The sequence below is a fragment of the Rhinatrema bivittatum genome, chromosome 1 (genome assembly GCF_901001135.1).
Source record: "Rhinatrema bivittatum chromosome 1, aRhiBiv1.1, whole genome shotgun sequence".
NCBI lineage: Eukaryota > Metazoa > Chordata > Amphibia > Gymnophiona > Rhinatrematidae > Rhinatrema > Rhinatrema bivittatum.
Window position 1 is genome coordinate 135,679,953 of NC_042615.1, and position 15,190 is coordinate 135,695,142.

The following is a 15,190-nucleotide window of genomic DNA, read 5'->3' on the forward strand; positions in this document are numbered from 1 at the left end:
GAGTTTTGGAATAACCAGGTTTCAATTTCTTTTTGAATGCGTGGATGGAGGGTTCCAGTCTGAGTTGGGGGGAAAGCTTGTTCCAGAGGGTGGGGCCAGCTACAGAGAAAGAGCGTTGTCTGGTGGAGGAGAGGTGTGCTAGTTTGGGGGGGGGGGGGATGATAAGGAGGTCCGTGTTTTGAGATCGTAGATTTTTCTGGCTGTGAAGTAGTTGGGGAGGGTCATTGGTCCACTTGACGTTTTGGTTGTTGATGGTTTTATGAAGTGAGGTGAGAATTTTGTATTGTGATCGGTGTGGTATGGGGAGCCAGTGGAGTTCTTTTAGTATAGGGGTGATGTGTGCTGAGCAGTTGATGTTTGCGAGAGATCTGGCTGCTGCGTTTTGTAGCAGCTGGAGGGCTTTTAAGGTGGAGGCAGGCAGTCCGGTGAGGAGGGAGTTTCAGTAGTCCAACTTGGAGAGTATGAGGGATTGTAGCACTGTGCGGTAATCGTGGTGGAAGAGGAGAGGTTTGAGTTTTTTGAGGACTTGTAGCTTGTGGAAGCCCTCTTTGATTGTCATGCTGATGTGTTTTTTCATATTGAGATCTGAGTCTAGGGTGAAGCCGAGATCTCTGACCTCATTGGTGAGGGGGGTGAGAGGTTGGCTGGAGGAGAAGTCACTGTCGGGTCTGGTAGAGGGTTTGTTAGTTATGTATAGTATTTCAGTTTTTTTGTGGTTGAGGGTGAGGGAGATCTGCGAGAGGAGGTTCTTTATTTGGGTGGCAATGGTGTCCCAGAGTGCGAGGGTGTTGGTTAAGCTTTCTTTGATGGGGAGGAGAATCTGGACGTCATCTGCGTAGATGTAGAAATTGAGGTTCAGGCTGGTGAGGAATTTACAAAGCGGGAGCATGTATATATTGAACAGGGTTGATGAGAGGGAGGATCCTTGGGGAACTCCGTGGGGCAGTGGGTATTGGTCAGATTCGCAGCTCATCCTACTAGTGATACCTCTCTTTAGGCATCCAAGTATGCGTTAGGACCCCAACCGCTTTGTATCACTGATTACCTACCTTGAGGTCATCACAGATGATGATCTGTCAGGACTCTTTTCTGTTTGGTGACTGCTAGTTAGTTCTTCCTCTCCAAAGTAGTATTTGGACCTATTGTTTCTGCACTCCAGGATTAAAGCGCAATTGCCAAACTTTCACCTATTCCAGTTTTTAAAAGTTACCTTTCACGTAATTAATGCCCCCCACCTCATGGCATGTCTATTCTGTTGCACATGTTTCTGTCATCTGCAAACAGGCAGACTTTCCCTTCTGGCCCATACAAAAACTTTGCAAAGCGGAGTGGAGTCTGTCACTGTTTCGTGAAGCATTTCACTGGACACTTTCTCTTCACCACCTTCTCAGTCCACTTCCAGATCTCCATCCATCTTTTTTCTCTGTTCCCTCTGTCACCTATTCATTCTCCATCCTCTCCTTTCCTCCTTTCCCTATTCCCTTCCACCTTTTCTTTCATCCTCCATCTCCTTTATCTCATCACATCTCCTCCTCTACGTTTTTTCATCCTTCTATGCCCTTTCTTTCCTTCTTCTCTTTTTCCATATTTCCCCCGGTTTACTTTCCTTCCAAGTCCCTTCCCTTTTAGGTTCTTCTTCTGTCCTCTCCATCTCCTTTCTGGTTCACTTCAGATCTTACAATCTTGTTAGCATTCAGAAGGGGAAACTTATGTTTCCCTCTGTTAGTGCTTGAAGATTGCCCAAGTGTAAACGGTTCATGCAGATAACAATCAGGCTGGCCTCATGCCTTAGGAAGTAGCTTGCAGTAAAGGAGTTTTATGTTTGGATCCCCTGTCTGTCTGGGTCAGTCAGGCCCGAGTATGCTGTGCTGCCTCCTACTAGCCATAAAGCAGCAATGAGCGTGTGTCTTTGGAGAAGCGCTTCTCCAGCCCTCAGGCTGGCAAGGATTCCCCAGAGCTGGGGAGAACGGTTAGAGCGAGGAAAAAAAACCAAAGAATGGATAATAATATTTTCTTTCAGAAGCTGTGGTATAGTTCATGTTTCTGTGGTGCTTTGCCTTGAGAGTATCTTACAATTATATTTGAAATAAAGGTGCTGTTCATAATAATTATACATTTATTTTCATAGTATAACACCCTGTGATTGGAAGAAAATGTTCCTTAAAATGGGAGTTTGTTTACCTGTCTCAGAAGGTACATGTTGGGACTTCTGCAAACTGCTCACTTCTTTTTGGGGCTTCAATGCCTGAAGTGTAAGCGTTTGTTTTCAATGTGCTCTACAGCAGTGGTCCCCAACCCTGACCTGGGGGCCCACCAGCCAGTCGGGTTTTCAGGATATCCACAATGAATATGCATGAGAGGAAATTTGCGTGCACTGCCTCCAGAACATGCACTGCCTCCAGAACATGCACATTTTCTCTCATGCAAATTCATTGTGGATATCCTGAAAACCCGACAGGCTGGTGGGCCCCCAGGACAGGGTTGGGGACCTCAGCTCTATAGAACAGAGAAGTCATATATTCTCTGATTTTGTGTATATTTATCATTTTGAGTCATTTTTATTTACTTGGCAAGCAGGCTTTCAAAACTACTGAGATTTTTTGACTAGAGCTGCCAGGCCAGGCTTCAACTTTTCTTGCTGGAATACGTGTAAGGATCTTCATTTCCAGGTTTTACTTCTCCTGGGAAAATATCAGCGTTGATTAAAATGAACAAAAAAATGGGAGAAAAATGTGGCATATTCATGTTCTTTTCTGGGAACTGTTTGGTGTTTAAAGCTTGAAAGCGTTTGAGATTAAATTTGCCAGCTAGAGAACAGCACAGCATAGAATACACTGATGACGACTTCCTGTGGTGCCCTGTTTTTCAGATTTGGCATTTTTCCACCAGCGGACCAGTTTTTTCATCGCCGTGTTTAACCGAGTGGGCAGTCTGGTTCGGCTCACATGACAGTACAATCTACTGTTGTGCTATGGATGGCAATTTACTGTGGAAATTTGAAACCAGCGCAAAAGTCTATGCCACGCCGTATGTGTTCTGTCTTCATGACACGGAGAGCTCTGTGTGTGTAGCAGCAGCTTCTACCGATGGGAAATTATGGATACTGGATGCTCAGCATGGGCTTTTAAAATGCGTTTCTGAACTTCCAGGAGAGGTGTTTTCTTCTCCTGTTGTGTGGGGAAAGAGGCTGGTTGTAGGCTGTCGAAATGATTACATTTATTGTCTGGACTTGAGTGAAGCAGAAACACAGCAGATCACCAAAGACATGTAAACGGCTTCGGCTGTATTGTTTTAGGGTCTGAGTAGTTATTTATTTAAATGTTTTATATACCGTCATTCCCTGTGAGAATCACGAGATAATATTGTAAAGGATGCTGATATAGCAGAGTGAAAGGTATTTAAGATTAAGAAGTGCCATGCTAAGACCATCGGGCCCAGCAGCTCGTCTCCCACAACAGCCAATCGAAGTCCCCTGTAATTTCCCAGCAGATCCAAATGGAGAGATGTCTGTAAATATTCATGGGAAGCAGGGGAAATATTCAGTGGTTTAAATTATATTTTAACATATTTGCAATAAAATTGACAGAAAAGTGTGAGCAATTGTGTATTTATCTTTACCTCTGTCTCTCTCCTTCGTGCCCGTGTATGTGGGTGCGCTGGGGTGTAGTTTTGATTCTGTGCTCTCGGTATGGCCACCTGTGGCATGCAAAAGAAAGGCAAGTGCTGTCTGTGTGCAGAGTCCATGGCGTGTGTGTCGTTATGCCTCCGCCAAAAAGAAAGTAGAGAGCCAAAGGCAACACGAAATTAAGTCAGAAGAAAACAAAAGGTATTGCCAATTATTTTCACAGCTGTCTTTTCCAAAAATTCACACAAGAAATGAGTACCAAACCAGCACATCTAATAGCGAAGTTCAAAGCATAACATTAATAGTCCCCCAACAAGGAGCTGCTTTTCACCTGAAGGTTGCATTAGGAGGGACAGACCATCGAGGAGCAACAAGTACAAAACTGTAGTCTAGCTATTAATTCACAAGGTATCACTGTGCTTCCTACATATCCTATCCATTGTTATGTTGTGTCCCTTTTTATTTTTGCTTTGGGTATTTTAGCCTTCTTTGTCTTGTTTATGGTTTACAGGTGTTACTGTTGTCACTTTGATTTTCCATTTGTGCCCTTTCACTCTGGATTTTTACTCTTGTCACACAGACCATGCAGCAGACTCTCAAAAGGGTCTGAGTCCTCCAGTCCAGTCTTGCCACGAGTAAATGCATGGCATGTATTATTCTAGGGTTATCCTGGTGTAGAAGAAGTTGCTGTTTTGAAGCTGATGCTACCTCTGCACTTGCTGGTTTCTGTGTTTTGTGTCCTACGTTGTCTTTTTCATTTTTCAGTCCCATGTTTGTCTGGTACAAATATGGTACAAACATACAGACATGTTTGTCTGGTACCTCTAAGATTAGTCAGAAGAGCTGGCCATCCAGCAGGAAAAGACAAGCCCACAACCTCCCAGGAAACTCCACCAGGGACCCATCCCATAAGGGACACCAAACAAATTAATACTTCATTTTCTTTCTTTTTCTTATTTAACAATAAATATAGTTTCTTTTTGGGAACTTTGCTTTCCTGTGCATTTGCAGATAAGTTTAATGGTGGTTGAGTGTGATTGCCAGAAATGAGTGCAGGAGTACGGGTACATGCAGGTAAAGATAATATAAGTTCATGAGAGTTTGTGAGGATGAGGAATAAATGAAAGGGAGATACATGTGTGATGCATGAAAGTGATAAGTAAGATGGTTATACACTAAGGGGCTGATGCAGAAAGGTGGGTTCCGGCCAATACACCACAATGCCTGCAATTCAACTCTCATTTTGTGAGCATAAACTTTACTGTCGATGTAGTAAGAAGTTTTACACTCACAAAATGAGCATTGTAAAATGGGAGTATTTCCTAGTGTGTAGCCAGATGGACTCAGGATCAATGGGTATAGTGTACTCCTGATAGCAGATAGGAGACGGAGTCAGATTTCAAAGCTACATATATCCGTGCAGGAAGCGCTGCTCTTCAGTATTTCTCTGTCTCCTAAGCAGGTAGGGACACTACACACACTAGAATAGCGTTAGCAATTCTAAAACAAAGAAAGAAAATTTACCTCAAGAAGACTATCCCTGCTCTCCTGCGGTGATACCTAAGGGTCCCTCCCCCAGTCGAAAATTCCTGAGGTGATTTCCGAGATCCCTCAGAGGTAAGCCTTGGTCCGGTAGACGGCTCCCGGCGTGCATTTAGCCCCCAGAGTGGCTTAGAGGCAGCGGGTGTTGAATCGAGCGCAGCGGTGAAGGTAATTCCCTCTCCGCCCAAGCCGGAGACCGCCCAGCACGAGACCGGGAAACGCCGAGACCAGGTAAGGTAGAAACCTCTCTTAAAGTCTCCGAGGCTCAATTTGCTGCACAGATCGTCCCTTCCAGCATCTTGTTACATCAGGTTGAGCAGCCCCGTCTGGGCTAGACCCCGATCCGGTGCGAGGGTCCACACACGTGGAGACCCTCCGGGGGGGGGGGGGGGGGTCGCCATCTTGTCTGCGTGGTCATCGGCACCATTTCCCCTCCTTGACCGCCGTATTGCCCGCTCAACTGCGTCGTGATAGATAGATAGATATAGATATATATGCATGTGTGTATGAACAAAGGACCATTATATTAAAATCTGCCAAAGCCAAATCTTTGCCTATGTTTAGAACAGAAATTACACTGTAATGCCTTGTTGTACAGCTTTATTATCATTAAGGTACATTGTAAAACACCTGCTTTTAGTAAACCTTTAGTATACAGTTGACTAACAAATGAGGCATTAAGTACATACATATTTTGCTAACTGTGACTGGATTATAATTTAATCAGAATCAAAAACATCAGTATAAGAAACAATTGCACTTTAAAACATGTGAAAAATTAAAAAAAAATTCACTAGCCAAAACCAAAAATCCCACAATTTTGTACAGTGATTTATAGGGTTTTTATTTTTACATAATTATGTAAGCATAGAGGTTATCGCACATTGCCTTTACAGCAAAAAATTGATTTTTATGTGTAAGTTACAGAAAAAGGACAGTGTATTTTTACATGGTGCTTCATTCAGTTTTCAAAACATTTTTAGCCATCCAAATGTATCAGTAACTTTATTTTTTTTTACAGAATTCTAATGATTTGTGATCTGAAAATGCTGTAATAAAGCTAAAGCAAAGTAACACTTTCTTGGTATTTAGTGCAAATATCTTAATTTTGGAGTTCTGATTTTGCATGAAATGCTAAAAAGTGGAGCATGAATACTTGCCATAGATTAGTCCAAACAGGTACACTCACCATGGTTCCCACAAATGGATTCCTCAGCCTTCCAAAAGAGTGAGTCAGCGGTGAAGAGTAAGCATGGTGTATGCAGGTGACAAACTGAGAACTGTTGTATATTGTGATAGTACATGGTCCTACCACTTGTTTTATGAGCTATGAATCTTATCTTCAGACAGTAAAGGGAGAGAAGCATGTTAGCCTGCCAAAAATCAAATTAGTCTAAAGCACACCAACAAAATGGTTGGGTAGAGAAGATTTATTAGACTAATGAATTTTGTAAAATGCAGGCTTTTGGGATTTCTAGGCTTGTTTACCTCAGGCAGTCTAAGTCTCCTCAGGCCCCAAATTTTGCAGACACAGTTCAGCTGGTTCAAAATTATAGCTACAGAAGAGCTAACTGCAGTTTTCCAAGCGTGTACCCTTAGGGAAGGCTCTGTCTGAGATATAAGACCAATTAAAATATAGTAAGCAATGCAATTCAAAGTGCTTATTGGCACAAGAAGCAAGCATAGAGCACCTTAATTTCTTTTTTTTTTTTATTTGAAATCCATTATGATGCCTATACACCTAACACTAAAAACAAACCTACTTGAGGAAGCACAATTGCTTAACTACAGCTCTGTGATTAATATATGTTCAGAGATCGTTCTTTTTCAAGGATTGATTGATAGCTAGTAGCTACAGCACTGACTTAACTTTTCATACTACAGACTAAAATAATAGCGCAGGGCAACTTATGATTTCCACAGTATATTTGCATTTACAAATATTCCTGACGAGTTCATCTTTCTATTTTTTAGTTTAGGCTTGTACAGTGCCATGCAAAAGTCTTCACACCCTTGTACATTTTTCACCTTTTGCTGTCTGAAAAATACAAATCAAAATGATCTACACACCATATGCTATACTTTTATTGTGAAAGAACGATTGTACAAATATTCCAAAAGTAACTGAGAATTTAAAAAAAATGAAGTGTTTTGATTCCACAAATCTTCATACCCCTTGTCATAGTAAACCCAACTTAGCTCTGGTTCAAAAAATTGCCTTAACAAGGCCCATAGTAAGTTAAATAGAGCCCACCTAGGTCCAGTCACAGAAGTAGAGTTGATTTGAATACACCTGGACGAAGAATCAAGTGGTTTCTGAAGTGAATTTGAAGCAAAGTTCAAAACATGCCGAATAAGGAGCTGCTGAAAAAAAACCTCCAGCACAGCATTATTCAAAGTGACAGCTTGAGGGAAGGCTATAAGAAAATTTCAATGTGTTTGAATATCTCTTGGGGCAATGTCAGGTCCATCACTGTAAAATAAAAGCAGTCTGGCACTACCAAGACACTACTGATATCAGGTCGTCCCTCCAAAGTCACTAGATGTGGCTTAAGGAAACTGCTGGCAGGTTACTATGAGGCCTAAAATGATTTTAAAAGAACTACAAAGGTCTCTAGCTGAGACTGGGAAAAATATTCACTGTTCAATAATTTCAAGATTGTTCCACATACACGGCCTATATGGGAGAGAGACCAGAAGGAAGCCACTGCTAAAAAGAAGTCATTATGTACCATACACATTTTACAAAGAAACTTTTAAGGGACATTGCACACATGTGGGAGAAGGTTTTGTGATCTGAGAGCAGAGTGGAACCTTTTGGTCTCAACGCTAAGCAGGAGTGGTACAAGCCACAGCACGTCCCCATCCTTACACTAGAGCATGGTGGTGGCAGTATTCCGTTATGCAGATGCTTTGCGTCAGCAGGGACAGGGAGGCTTGTGAAGATCGAGGGAAAGACGGATGGTGCAGAAGGCAGGCAGATCCCTGAAGGAGAACTTGTTCCAGTCTGCCATAGACCTGGAACCGAGGAGAAGGACAATGACCCTAAGCACAAAGCAAAAGCAACATTGGAGTAGCTCAGCAAGAAGAAAGTAAATGTGCTTGAGAGGTTCAGTCAAAGCCCAGACCTGAATCCAATAGAATATCTGTGGCAAGGCTTGAAGACTGCAGCTCATAGACTGTCTCCGGCCAACTTGAAAGGGTTTCTCTTCTATCAAGAAGAACGGGCAAGAACTACTCCATCCCACTGTGCAAAGTTGGTAGATACTACTAAACGACTCATGCCTATCATTGCTGCAAAAAGGGCTTCCACCAATTATTTAGTCAAGGGATGTGAAGACTTATGTAGTCAAGACTTTTTGGGGTTTTTTTATTCTTAATTACTTAGGGAATATTTCTATAATTGTTCTTTCACAATGAAAGTACAGAGTATGCGTAGATTAGTGAAACAAGCTCTTCAATGCATTTTGATTTGTTATTTTTTAGACACTAGAATGTGCAAAATTTGCAAGGGTAGACAAGGCTCTGTATACCATCCCAGTCTCTAAAAAGGGGTCCCAAAGCAGTTTACATGTTAGGGCAAAGACGACAATATTGAGAGAGTTGTTGCTCAGTAGCAAGGCTGTTTCTCCCATTTCTGTCTGAAAGCAAGGTACGTTTCTTTTGTGAGCTTGGAATTATTTGCCTTTAAATGACAAAACACTACAGGCACATGTGAACAAAAGTTAAAAATGGCAGTCAAAGGGTTTATTTTGCATGACAAAACTTTTTCTTTTGCTTTTCCACATTTAAAGATAAAAGCATTAAAACCTATTGTCCAATTCCACTTCACAAACATTGTGGAAGAGAAAAAAATGGGCGAAGAGAAAGAAGAGCCAGGAACAAGTTTTGTTAGAATAAGAGCATCATTTATCTCTACTATACCAGTTTCCTTCTCGTGCTTTTTAAAAATTTTTTATTAAATTTGGTTTTGCAAAATTTAACATAAACGTGGGAGTCTGTCATGGCTCTGCACAAATATACGAGGCCAGGCCCAAGAGCAATCAAGTCATCAGAGCTAGAGAGGATTATAGTACGCACATACCAAGTTCCTACTGGCCTTTAGGTTGAGGGTGAAAGTTGAGAAAACTCACCGAAGAGCAGAGAGGCTGTGCAGCAGTTGGGCTGTGTGGAGGGTCGGTCTGGTGATTCTGTGCACTGCTATGCGGAAGGTCCCCAGTTCAGTCACCGAGTCGGGCTTTCCGGTCTCTGGGGCTGGCTGAGACTATTGCGGCGGCAGCATTTACAGGCCCCCCCCCCCCCCCCCCCCTCCACCAGGGAGGGGAGGAGGGAGGAAGTTGTCATTGCGTAAGGGTGACATCTAGTGGCTGGATTCAGTGCCCATGATTGCAGGGGTCCAGAAGGAGCTGTTGCTGTTGCTGCAATGACCAGCCTAGCTATCTTTTAGGTGAGGGGAAGGGAGTGACAAAATCAGGAAAATCCCCAGGTATTGCAGTTGAAGACTCGTGGTGCCAGATCCCAGCTCTGGTTCAGATTGAGCTGGGAGTATAAAGGAACAGCAGGAAAGTGCTGGTTCAAAAAAAAAAGAGGGGTAGAAGAAACAAGACAAAAGAGTGATGCCCAGGATAAAATTGTATGAGATGCTCAAGGTCCTGCTTGGATGAGCCCCATTCCCAATGACAGCATGGTCATCTGGAGTATGTTTTCAGCCTCAGCAGACCGTATTACAGTTTGCATGGAATGTGAGAAAGTGAATGCTCTCTGGGGCTTATCTTTCTGGTGATCAGAGTCACTTTATTGAAAAAAATAAAAGACCATGGGCATAACATATACAATATATGCATGCCAGATCCTATTTGTTCAAATTAACTACTTTAAGAAATGTCTTCCATTCTCTCTTGGCTGCTGAACAGAGAAAACAATCACCACTTTGCATGTCCTTATTTTGGTTGACAAGCAGAAACATCGTGTGATAATGTTAATGACAGAGAATAAAAGCTGATGTCTGTAAAACAGCATGTAATAATGTAAGCTACCTTTCCATTTTAGTTGCTACTTTGAGCAATTAATACTTAGATGTGTACACCCGACACGCATGTGCAGCTTCTGGATCTCATTTTTCTCAAGTGACTTTGTGGGGCGGGAACCTTTATACATTTATGGTGCTTTACGCACATGAGCTTAAGAACTCTGGGAATGTGTTGTTGTCTTACGTAGTCCCATTGAATCAAACAATACACCAGCAGGCTCAAGATAGGCATCTGTTTCAAGACGTGAAAACAAATGCGCCGCACATGAATAACTTGGGATATTGAGCAGTCCAAAGTATTGTACTGGAGTCAGTGAAACACAAAAAAGAAACTGGAGGAGGAAAGTGAGCAGTTCAGTGAACACAAAGGTTTGGATTCTTGATCCCGCTGGGCATGTAGCATTTGTTTTGGTCAATGTATCTGCCTAGAAAAAAAAAAGTGTACCATAAAATATAAATTAAAAAAAAGGGGGAAGAGGTAACACAGACTATTTACAATAATGATTTTTTTTTACTTAATGATTTGCGGACAGTCACTCCAGGCTTTTGCTTTCCTTTTGGCTAAAGCTAGCCAGGCGGGCTCTGTTGACACAGGAGTAGCATCAGGAGTGGAGAAGCGCTTGGAAATCTCTTTTGCCAGTGGAGCTGAAGAGACGGAGTCCGAAATCTCCACTGGGGATTATTTTTCCATGTAAAGAACAAACCAAACAAAAAACTTCCGTTAGCTTTCTAGAATAAACATCGCAGGTGAACCAGTGCTACAGAACATTGTCTCGGTATATAATTTCCTGAAAGAGGTTAGGGGCTCTTCAGCTTGTACAAGAAGTGACTGAAAGGGGCTATAATCGAGGTTTATAAGATCCCGAGTAGGGTGGAACTGGTAAACAGGGCGGTGTTTCTCATCCCTCTCCTGGAGGTACACCTAGCCAGTCGGGTTTTCAGGATTTCCGCAATGAATATGCACGAGATAGGTTTGCATATATTGGAGACCCGGGGTATGCAAATCTATCTCATACATATTCATTCTGGATATCCTGAAAGCCTGACTTGTTAGATATGCGTCCAGGAGAGAGTTGGGACACACTGAACTAGGGGACAGTTATTTACCCTTTGAAATAGTACTAAGATTAGAGGTCACGCCATGAAATTAACAGGTAGCATATACAGTTTCATGCAAAAGTTTAGGCAGCCCTGATCCAATTGCAGGTTTCACTGACTATAAAAAGATGAATTTTAAGAGCCTGGCATGCGCATCAATTAGGAGACGCATGCGCTGACCGTATTTTAAAAAGTGCCCAGATAGGCATGTAAAACCCACTGTGCACACATCTGAAAAGTTTCCAAAAGGGGGCGGGGGCTGGGCAGGGCATGGGTGTTTTGGGGCCTGGGCAAGAGAGATGTGCACATAAATACTTATGCGCCCTGATGCACGAGGTCCCCTGCCACGTATCTTAACTTCTGCTACTGATGATGTGTAAGATGGAAAATAAAAGGATCAAGTCATTTCTGAGGGGTTTAAAGGGTCTGGGGTAACGGGGGGGGGGGGGGGGGGGGGGGGTTGTAGGCTATCAAGCCAGGGGGTGGGGGTTGGAGGTTCTAGCTGTTAACTGGGTGAACCTTTGCACAAACTGGTAAACTGGAAATGGCATGGAGGCACATCCCTTTGACAATTCCACAACTTACACGGTAGAAGTGGGATTTAAGTGCAAAGGCGCGTGGCCACTTAAAATCAGGCGCACATACGCGTGCGGTCAGGCTGTTTAATTGCATGCGTGCAACTACGTGCGCAAGATATAAAATGGCCGTGTCCCTGGGCGCGGGCTGATGCACACGTGCCGATGTGCGCACACGTTCCAGTCTGAAAGCTACCGTCCCTGTGAACAGAAGCTGAACCAAGCTCTGCATGGTACTGAGTTAAAGATGACATCTTTCTGCAAATTGTAATGCAAAATTACTATTTCTTTGTTTATTTTAACGGGTTGAAAATAATAATAATAAAAAAAAAAGCTCAGGGCTTACCATAAAGTGTATTGGGGAAGTTCTTGGAGGTGTTATCCCTATGTGGAAAAACCAAGGAGTTCCTTCCCCCAAAAGGGGATGGGCTGGAAGGAAATAATAAAAAGGGCTTTCACGTGCCCAAGGGTGGTGTCTGCAGGAGTTGACCAGAGGAAGTGGTCAGGGAGAGTAGTGGCCTGAAGCTGGGCTGAGAGCCTGAGCCTTGGTGGGAGAAGAGTAATGAGAGATACCCAGGAGGGTTCCAAGGGGATAGAAAATTCCTCAGCTGCGGGGAGACTGATTGTCTGCCTTGGGGGTGCCCACAGTGGAGACGAAGATTGTAACGAGGGGAAAATCCAGCAATGCATCCAAGGTCCTGAGGAGCAAGGGCTCTTGGTGGGGTTGAACTGCAAAAACCTCTGTCTGGAGGAAAATTATTGAGGCAAAAAGAGACTGTAACTACTGTGCTGTTGAGGGAGCTCTAAAAGGTGTAAAGCTATTTTGCATTTTCCTTATTTATTTTTTTTTACGTGTGCTACATAAGTGAATTTTTCTGTTGCATTCTGTTCTGTTGAACTTATTTTTTGTTTGTTTGATGGATTTTTAGTAAATTTTCCCTATCTTTTGGAACAACAATTTGGTGTGGACCTCTGGTTTTTATTTTGAATGAGTGTTGGTCTCTCCTTAGACCTCTCAGCTTTTGTCCCTAGTTGGTTTGAATTCTAGTTGCTGGGGGGTTTGTTTTGTTTTTTTCCTTTCTCTGAACTGTTCCTGACCTGCAGAGGGGTATTCACCACCCCTGCAGCTGCCAGCAGTGACCCCGATGAAAAGGGGGTTACAAGTAAATAAGGCATGGACAGAAGTTTGTAGCAGCACGTAGAGGATGTGTTAGCTTCTGTTCTCTTAGGGATTCATTGACACATACAATTTGACCAGGGGTGCCTACACGTTTATATACAGCTGTATACAATACATATGTGTATAATGTGTTATATATCCTTAGTTTGGTTGAAAGTTGACATTGGTTTTCCAAAGGCAACTCTCTTCAGATTACCTACGCATGGGCATTGGTTTGTGATGAACCAGAGGAAGGTGTAAACAGTGGTACAGAATTTCTGGTGAGAACATAAGATGTGCCAAAGATCCACTGAGCCCAGCATCCTGTCTCTGACAGTTGCCAGTTAGGGTCACAAGAATCCAGCAGAATCCAAAGAATGGATCCATTCCTTTTTTTGCTTTTCTAAGTCTATCTGGCTAATAATTATTTACACACTTTTCTTCCAGGAACTTGTTAAACAGACATTGTCCTCCTGAACCAGCTACCTACACAATCCTACGAATTCCTATCCATTCCAAGACCCAAGAAAAGAGGAGGTGGCATCCTCCTAGCCTTCAAGAAACACCTTAATCTCAAACTCTCCCACACCACATCACCCTCCAAGCTAGAAATTGGCCTCTTCAAAGCCCCCTCACTGCAAATCTGTCTCATTTATGCCCCTCCTGGATCCATCGAACGGGACCCCTCCCCCTTAATTGAATTCTTATCTGCCAACATAAACATTGAAATCCCTTCCATCATACTAGGAGACTTCAACCTCCATGTCGATGCCACCCCCCTTACCCCTTCTTGTGAGGCATTCCTTACTGCACTCCAAGCTCTAGGCCTTAGACAAATTGTTGCCTCCCCCACGCACCAAGCTGGTCACTCCCTTGACCTTATATTCATCAACCACTGCTTCCTACCATCCCACCCCCCCACCTGCTCCCCTGTACCTTGGTCAGACCACTTCCTCATAAAAGCCCTCCTCCCCCTTAACTTCCCTACTACCCCCACTCCCTCAAACAACACCACCTTCACCTTCAGGAAACCCTGCTCTGGAGATGAACTGGCTCTTGCCATTTCCAACACATCCACTAGCCTTGACTGCTCCAGTCCAGAGACTGCCATCAAATCCTGGCTCAGCATGACTCTTGAAATTGCTGACAAACTATGCCCCATCTCCAGACGTAACATTACCCAACCCACAAAAAATCATCAACCCTGGTACACGACTGAACTAAGATCCCTAAAAAATACCCTCAGGCAGCGTGAGAGAAACTGGCGTAAAGCCCCCTCACCCCAACTCGCCTCAAGTTTCAAAACTACCCTTCACCAATATAGAATAACCACCCTCAAAACAAAAAGAGACTACTTTTCAGCTAAGATCCACCAATACATGTACAACCCGAAAGCCCTTTTCAATTATGTTGCCAACCTCACCAAATCCTCTCAGCCCACTATCCCTGAGAATGATGCCTCCACTAAGAGCGAAGAAATCGCCCAGTATTTCCTCACAAAAATCACCAACATCCTCCGCAGATTTCAACACCCTTCTCCATCCACCTCCCCTTCCCCCTCCCTCCAACCTTCCCCCACTTCACCCACCCTCCAAACCCTTGACCTGACTTCCGCTAAAGAAGTGGAATCTATTCTCAGAAAACTTAAACCAGCTTCCCACCCTTCAGACACCATTCCCACAAAATCCCTCCTCTCCATCCCGAACACTATATCCAAACCCATCGCAGACATCATAAACTCCTCCCTCTCTTCAGGCTCTGTCCCAGATGCTCTTAAACAAGCTATTGTCAAGCCCCTCCTAAAAAAACCAACACTAGACCCTAAAGACCCCGCTAACTTCCGCCCTATCTCTAACCTGCCCTTCCTATCCAAAATTATGGAAAAGATTGTAAACATCCAACTTACAGAATATCTAGAAAGCAACAACATTCTGCATCCAGCCCAATACGGCTTCCGTAAATACCTCAATACAGAAACCCTCCTGCTCTCCCTCACGGACCACTTACTCATAGGCATGGACCGAGGCAACTGTTACCTCCTCGCCCTACTCGACATCTCAGCTGCCTTTGATACCATCAACCATAACCTCCTCATCAACCGGCTATCCGAAATAGGCATCTCAGGCCTAGCCCTACTATGGTTTAAATCCTACTTATCTAAC

At 43.4% G+C, this 15,190-nt stretch overlaps 2 protein-coding genes across 8 annotated transcripts in view; one reads left to right on the forward strand and one right to left on the reverse strand.

Annotated features, from left to right (window-relative positions):
* AASDH (aminoadipate-semialdehyde dehydrogenase) overlaps positions 1–3,687 on the forward strand; it is a 139,415-nt gene extending 135,728 nt beyond the window's left edge. For 3 of the 4 annotated variants that reach the window (XM_029587262.1, XM_029587279.1, XM_029587288.1), the window contains one exon: positions 2,870–3,686. In XM_029587262.1, the coding sequence (XP_029443122.1) occupies positions 2,870–3,271 (402 nt within the window). In that variant the 3' untranslated portion in view covers positions 3,272–3,686. Of the gene's footprint in view, positions 1–2,869 lie in introns of all 4 variants that reach the window. The other variant, XM_029587270.1, reaches the window with a different exon arrangement.
* Positions 3,688–5,752: 2,065 nt separating this feature from the next.
* Positions 5,753–15,190, reverse strand: part of KIAA1211 (KIAA1211 ortholog) — a 323,042-nt gene continuing 313,604 nt past the window's right edge. For all 4 annotated transcript variants that reach the window (XM_029587324.1, XM_029587319.1, XM_029587303.1 and 1 more), the window contains 2 exons: positions 10,712–10,868; positions 5,753–10,621 (listed from right to left, as the gene is read on the reverse strand). In XM_029587324.1, coding sequence (XP_029443184.1) covers positions 10,609–10,621; positions 10,712–10,868 — 170 coding nt within the window. In that variant the 3' untranslated portion in view covers positions 5,753–10,608. The remainder of the gene's footprint in view (positions 10,622–10,711; positions 10,869–15,190) is intronic.